The sequence below is a fragment of the Rhinolophus hipposideros genome (assembly GCF_964194185.1).
Source record: "Rhinolophus hipposideros genome assembly, chromosome: 13".
Lineage (NCBI taxonomy): Eukaryota > Metazoa > Chordata > Mammalia > Chiroptera > Rhinolophidae > Rhinolophus > Rhinolophus hipposideros.
Window position 1 is genome coordinate 11,518,961 of NC_138059.1, and position 8,024 is coordinate 11,526,984.

General features: G+C 38.7%; 1 protein-coding gene across 1 annotated transcript in view; it reads left to right on the plus strand.

Moving 5' to 3' along the window:
• The window catches only part of WASHC5 (WASH complex subunit 5), a 56,144-nt gene that overhangs the window by 44,997 nt on the left and 3,123 nt on the right, over positions 1-8,024 (plus strand). The window contains exons 26-28 of the mRNA XM_081070294.1: positions 282-378; positions 3,640-3,793; positions 5,689-5,776. Coding sequence (XP_080926420.1) covers positions 282-378; positions 3,640-3,793; positions 5,689-5,776 — 339 coding nt within the window. The remainder of the gene's footprint in view (positions 1-281; positions 379-3,639; positions 3,794-5,688; positions 5,777-8,024) is intronic.

Here is an 8,024-nt window from a genome sequence, read left to right on the forward strand (position 1 = left end):
TCAAAGGATTGTGGGGAGGGGGGCAAGTAACTACTATTCCCTAAGCAAAACTGTTCCCTTCCCGGAAGGGCTGATTGATATACAGCTATTTATGGGCTTGCGGGGAGGGGCGTCGGTGGTAAATAAAACTCTGCAGGTAGCAAACTAACAGGACCATCCTAGTTTTAGGTAGTCTGAAGAGCACATTAAAAGAAAATGGAAGCTTTCCATCTGAAAATGTGTTCTGCAATATTGGGCAATGTGAAGAAAACATCCATTTGTCTTACCTTTCTCTTTTCCAGATATACATAACGACGAAGCGCTTACCCTATTTCCCAATTGTCAACTTTCTATTTTTGATCGCCCAGTTGCCAAAACTTCAGTACAACAAAAACCTAGGTACTGTATCACATTTATTCTCTGCAATAAGGAACGATACCAGTAGCTTAATATCTAACCAAACAGCTCTATGTCTAGAATGTCATGTCACACGTGAGATCTTTTCTCAGTTAAATGCGTATTTATAACATCCATGTCTTTGGGCCCCTGAAATATGATGCACCTTCGTGAAATGTAGACGGTGGATTTGATGTCAACCAACTATAGTCCACCTTTAATTTCCAGTGGTCAGCCTTCCAGTAAAATGTGTAGGACCTTGGCTCCTCTCGTTCTGTTAATGTTTAGCAGCTGATACCATGTGAAAGAAAATTCTTTTGGTTAATGTCCTATCCTTTCAACAAATGTATGTGCCTACTGTGTTTCTAGAACTGTGGTATGAAGAATAGCAGTATAGTTGGGAGAGAAGACTAATACAGGAATATTTAGTACTTTAAGATATGTATGATTAACATGTAAAAATATTTGGTACAAGCAATAGATACCAAAGGCTTTCAGTAGATTTGTTCTGTCCAAGGATATAACCCTAATTTTTTTTTTTGTCATTGATCACTTTATCTTGAACACTTTTATAATCACAATTCTAATAGATTCCCAAGTACTTCCTCTGTCTCCAGACTTTGTTTCTAAGTAGTATTTTAAAATCCACTATAAATTTACTTGAAAAGTATCATAAGAGCTTTTCAGTAAATGTTATTTTATTTATTATTTTTTAACCAGTGATTGAAGTATTTCCATGCCTATTTCATATGCTTTTTTAGGGTAAAGATGTGGAGTCTCTTTGAGGATTTTGTTCTCATTCAAAAATGTTTCTTGATCCCAGACGTACCTCCCACAACAATCCTTGTCACTGCCACAGATCACAGAGCTTCGTGGTGGCGCTCAATAAATAAACTTGCTGTAGGAGGGAGGGGACAAACATATGTCTGGATTCTGGCTTCGGCACTTATCACCTCGTGACTGTGGCCAAGTTAGTTCACCTCTCAGGCCAATCAGATTTTTAAAATACTTAATACATTCCCTAGCACAGAGCAAGTGCTCCACTGATGCTAACTCTTGGTATTGGTCAAAATCAATGTCAAGAACCATCCCAAGATGGATTTAAGGGTTCGTCTCAAGATTCAGAGATTCATGTCCCCCCTCTGTTGCCCCTGGGTTACAAATTAAGAATCTACAATCCTTTATAATGCTGAACTGTCAATGCTCAAAGATACCTTGTTTTTATTAAAGAAATCGTTCACAGATCCCGTTGAGATGGTAATTCCGTCCTTGTACCTGTGGTTGAGGTCAGGTACCTTCATTATACAACTGCCTATGGGAAGCATGTCACTGTTCATGGAATTCTCAGATGTTTAAACAAAACCTTTACACGTCCTAGAAATGTGTCTATACCTGACTACAATTCTTTTCATGAGTTAGACTGATGTGTCAACTTGGGAATCATATTTTTAAAAAATAGACAGAAGAAGGAACGTCAGCATGTGTATATATCCCAAAAATTTACTTAACCTTGTGAGCATTGTTCTCAAGACTGTCCTAAGAACGTGTGCCTACCTTGGTCTGTCTGTTAAGAGTCTCTGTGCGGCTCCCGGCACAGAGGAAGCTTTTGTTGTAAATACCGCATTTGCTTTCCCCTTGGAAAGGACAATTTCTGCGTGTTCTGAGTAATGTTAGTGTCTTATGCAGTGGGCATTGAGGAACTCAAAAGTGGGAAGGCCTCGGTCAGGTAAAGCAGGATAACTGGTTTAAGTAAGAGAGTTCCGTCTTCACAAGAATCCAAATATGGGATCTGGGGATCTGTCTTACCAGTTTAACTTTATAGTAAAGTTGTACCATTTTATACCCCACCAGCACTTGGCAATGTCGGTCTTCTTAATTTTAACCATTCTAGTGGGTGTGTATGATATTTCATTGTCGTTTTAATTTGCCTTTCCCTGATGATTAGTGATGTTGAGTAACTTTTCTTGTGCTTTTTGGCCATTCTTTATATCTTTCTTTGTTAAGTGTCAGTTCAAGTCTTTTGCCTGTTTTTAATTTGGGTTGATTGCTTTCTTATCACTGAGTTGTAACAGTTATTTATACATTATGAATACAAGTCCTTTGTTAGAGATATGTATTCGGATTTTTTTCTCACACACTGTGGCTTATGTATTCCTTTTTTAACTGGTGACTCTAACGAGCATAAGTGTTTAATGCTGATGATGTCCAATTTATCTCTTTTTTTCTTTATAATTAGTCCTTTCTGTGTCCTAAGAGATCTGTACCTACCCCAAGGTCACAAAGATAGTCTTCTATGTTTTTTTCTAGAAGCTTTGTAGTTGTAGCTTTTACATTGAGGTCTGTGGTCCACTTCAAATTCCTTTCTATCTACAGTGTGAAGTAGGAATCAAGGTTCATGTCTTCCCCATAAAAGATCCAAGTTCAGCACAAGTTCAGTGTTGGAAAGATTTCTCTCCATTAAATTGTTTGGATATTTGTGGGAATTCAGTTGATCCTATAAGAGTGGGACAGTTTCTGGGTTTTCTTTTCTGTTCATTGATCTGTTTATCCTTCTGACAGTGCTGTCTGAATCACTGTAGCTTTATAATAGTTCGTGAAATCATGCAAAGTCTTCCAACTTTGTTCTTTTTCATCACGGTGTTTCCTCCTGGAAACCCACGCTCTGTCTCCTGTTCCCCACTCAGCCATGTAGGCAGAAGGTCAGGGTTTCCAGATTTGGGCGGAAATCCTCAGGAACCCAGTTTTGGCACTCACCCACTTTACAAATTTCCTTCCTCCGCGGTCTTGACTGCTGCAGATTCTTTTCTGATACAACGCTCAACATTATGTTTTCAAATATTTTGTCCAGCATTTTAATTATTTTCCTTTAAGAGAATAAAATAGTTCGGGGCATCTAATATGCCATGCTACCACTAACAGACGTTGATTGTCTATAATTTTTATTTTCTCATTTACGTTTATGTATACCTTTCAATTTTTTAATAATAGCATGCCTTAATTGTATAACCCAAAAGAAACAGTGATGGCAATTATAAAAACTAGTAACCACTATATTGTATTGCATCCTTCAGACCACTAGAAGCTTCCATCCATCGCGGCCTAATTCAAAATGTAGTCCAGACTTGTCATCCCTCCAGATGATCGCCTGCCAGTGGTGATGGGCCCCGATCATGTGGACATCCACGAACATTCTTACCGAATGAATGCTGCCAGAGGCGAGCACTTCGCTTGGTGGTGTCATTGGTAATTTATCCTTCCTTGCAGGAATGGTCTGCCGAAAACCTGCCGACCCTGTGGATTGGCCGCCACTCGTCCTGGGACTGCTCACCCTGCTGAAGCAGTTTCATTCCCGGTACACGGAACAGTTCCTGGCGCTGATCGGCCAGTTTATCCGCTCCACAGTGGAGCAGTGTACAAGGTATAGATGGCCACTCTTACGTGGATGTTACAGAGCAGGCCAGGAACCTTGAATGCCCAATTCCTCTTACCGTGTTTCCCCGAAAATAAGGCCTAGCTGGACAGTTAGCTCTAATGCATCTTTTGGAGCAAAAATTAATATAAAACATTATATTATTATATTTATATTATTATATTATTTTGTATTATATTATATAAGACCCAGTCTTATTTTACTATAACATAAGACCGGGTATAATATAATTATATATTACATATAATATAATTAATATAAGACCTCATATTATTATATTTATATTATTTTATATTATATTATATTATATTATATTATATTATATTATATTATATTATATAAAACCTGGTCTTGTTTTACTATAAGACCAGGTATAATATAATATAATAACATAATACAAATATAAATATAATAACATAATATAATATGAGGTCTTGTATTAATTTTTGCTCCAAAAGATGCATTAGAGCTGATTGTCCAGCTAGGCCTTATTTTCAGGGAAACACGGTGTTATCTCCCTGGTAGACATGGGGGTTGTCTGCTTACCCTGCTCTCTAAAGTAAGGGCACATCTACCTGTCACAAGGAATTCAAGGTGTGCCCCTGCTTAGTCAACCTGCCGGGGAGTCCCTGGGTACACAGTGATTTTCCGTGGATGAGTCATGAGTAGTGACCAGCGTGGGGGAGAAAGTGTAGGCCTGTTCCTGTGTCAGCTGTGGTGCAGGGCTCAGACCTACTGCCTTCCTTTGCAATTGACCCGTTTTGTGATTGTTACAATTTCATTTTTGAGACTTGCCCATCCTTCTGAGCGCTCTTCCATTTTTCAGTTGTTAAAAATATCTGCTCTTTGAAGCAAGGCTGACCATATGTCCTAGAAAAACATCCAGTGTGTGTGTGTGTTGTTCAGTCTGTTAGCTAAGATGGGGAAGGACTGGCCTGATGAAGAAATCCCATTTTAAGATGGCCAGTAACAAATGGAAACACCTAGAAGTCACCAGTATGGGGAGCGGCATCTGGACCACGGCACATCGGGTGGAAAGGGCTTACCCAAAGGAAGAGAAGAAATAAGGCAACAGCTGACATTAACAGTGTGAAGAAATAGTTTTAACACCTAAAAACGCCTTCTGATGAAAGCAAGAAAGAAAGTAAGCCCCATAGGAAGACTTCGTGTACTTTGCTGCGTCCTCAGCTCTAGAGGGTTGTTGGCAGTATAGTATGAGTGAATACGTGAGTAGAATCCATGTGGAAAACTGTAAGATACCATATTTATTTGACCCCCTCCACTATACAGTGGTCCACGCTCCACCCCAGATGCTGGAGACAGATCAATGAAGACGTGACCCAGGCCCTCAGGGCAACCAGCATACAAACAACTGAAAACTGAAGAGGCTTGGAGGAAGATACTAAGTCTATCCAGAGCCTAAGAAAAGGCCGTCTGCCCGTAGGAGTCAGGGAGGGTTTCCCAGAGGAGGAAGCACCCAAGCTGAGACTAGAAAGCTGGCCAGAAGTTTACTGTCAAATACACATGCAGCGCAAACGTAGCTGCAGAGACTCAAGGGCATGGGCAAGTGTGGTCTGTTCAGGGACCTGCCAGTCTGAATCGGGAAGTACTGAGGGATACAGAGAGAGGTGAGTCTAGACAGATAGCAGGGACCACATTATGAAGGGCCATGTAAACCACAGAGAAGTTTAGATTTTATCCTCTAGGTTATTTTTTGAAGATATGTGGGCAGCATAATGACTTGATATGAATCGAGGATGTTCTATAGATTTGTTTCTTCTTTCACTTCATTTAGTAATCTGCCATTTTAGTCTTTCAGTAGCTTAACTGAGGGCCTACTACGTGCAAAACAGTTAATTGATGCGGAGTGTTCTTCTTATCAGCCAGAAGATACCTGAAATGCCTGCAGATGTTGTGGGTGCCCTTCTGTTCCTGGAGGATTATGTTCGGTACACAAAGCTACCCAGGAGGGTAAGTAATAGGAACCATGTTGATGCCCTTTTTGTGAAAAGATAGTATGAAGACGGACCCTGGACCCATTCTCAGTGGGTGCCTCTCCGCTCGCCACTGCTCTGGCCCACAGCTCGAAAGTTCCCTACCTCCCCATCATTTTCAGTGCTTTGCAAGAAGACAGAGTTTAATAGAGCTTCCCTCTTTTTGTCACCCTCTGCCATGCTGTCCTACTGTGAGCAACTCGCCCAGTTCAGGAGTTTAGATGGACAGTCCAGAGAGAATTCCTTAAATGGCCACAGCAGAGAAATAATCAGGTGTGGTTTGTTCTTTCCTCTCCCCAGTAATCTGGTTCTCACAGGAAGTCTGGTTAAGTTTGTGCCACGGCTAAAGTTAGAGATGAGCCTGGTTTCAAAAAATGAGACTATTCTTTACCTTTTAAGAAATAGAAATTCTTTCCTCTTCCTTTCTTACTACTAATTCTACTTTGGTAAGTGTTAGCACAAAGTGGAGAGATTGATGTTAAAATGTAAGGCTTTCATAGATGCTGAAAAGCCAATAGGATTTTTAAAAATTAGTAGTTCAGGGATCAAGATACTTTTTTATAACAAAAGTCAAAGATGTTTTAGAAATTAACTAGCAATGTCATACTTAATAGTAAAACACGAGTGGTGTTCTCATTAAAGCCAGGACTATACCGGTGATTGGACTCGCTGCTGCTTTTGTTGTACAGGTGCGAGACAATAAGAAATGAAACAAAAAATATGCGTAATAGAAAGAAAACAAATTTGTATTTATTGAGGATGTAATTGTCTCCATTGAATATCCAAAATTATCATGTGAAAAACTATTAAGATTTCAGAAAAGCTGGTTACAGAATAAATGTATAAAATAAATATTCTAGGGCCGGCCTGGTGGCTCAGGCAGTTAGAGCCCCATGCTCCTAACTCCGAAGGCTGCCGGTTCGATTCCCACATGGGCCAGTGGGCTCTCAAAAAAAAATTAAAAAAAATAAAAATGGATAAAACAGAAGTGTACTATATTTTAAAATAAATAAATAAATAAATAAATATTCTAGTAAAATGTAAAAAAGATCTATTCACATAATTAACAAGGAAATAATACAGTTGAGAATAACCTCTTCAAGAAATATGAAAGAACAATTTAGAAAAAAACCATAAAATTTTAAAATATAAAATTTCAAGTCCATGTTTCTGAATGAGACTCAAATATTTGAGAGACACCAGTTCTTTCTAGTTTATAGGTTTACTGTAGTTATGATTAAAATCCCAGATAGTTTTTTTTTTTTTTTTGGTTGTTGAGAGCCCACTGGCCCATGTGGGAATCGAACCGGCAGCCTTCAGAGTTAGGAGCATGGAGCTCTAACCGCCTGCGCCACCGGGCCAGCCCCCCCAGATAGTTTTTTAACTTGGAAAAGATTTGTGAAAATTTCATAGGAAATGGGCTAAAATAGGATTTTTCGTTAAGATACTAAAACAACACCACATATTAAAATATATTGTAAAACTACAAACAATCAAAATAGTGTGGTACTGGTATGAGACTCAATAGACGGATCGATAAACTAGAATATGTAGCCTAGAAACAAATCCTAGGACATACAATTACACTTGAGGAAAAATGGCATCTCAAATTAGGGGAGGAAGGGTATATTAGTCAGTCATGCTGGGACATTTGGTTCATTATGTAGTTAAAGAAAACAGCAAGTTAGTCTCGTCACATCTCCCATGTATCAAAAACAGATAGTTAATTGAAAAATGAAACATAAATTATCATATATTTGACTAAAATTAATATATCAGCTCTCAGAACTTCCTATGTAAAACACCAAGGGAGGAAAGCATAAAGGAAAAGATTTAGAAATTTGATCTCTTATAAATGCTGAATGTAATTCAACAATTCAGTCAAATGTCTCTTAAAAATTGAAGAAAGTATTAACAGAAGACCCGTTTCCTTGATTTATAGTGTACTCTTTACACCAATAAGAAAACGATAACCAACCCAATCCTAATAGGAAAAAAAAATGGGCAAAGGATATTAACAGGCAGTTTTCAGAAAAAGAAATATAAATGGCCAATAGACATTTGTAAAGAAGCTCAACCTTATTTCTATTCTAGGGACACAAATCAAAATAACAGTAAAAGTACTGTTTCCAGTCATCAGATTGATGGTCATGTATTGGGTCCCTAGTGCTTGGAAGGGATTGGAGAAATAGTACTCCTCAGTCCTGCTGGTGGGAGTGTCAACT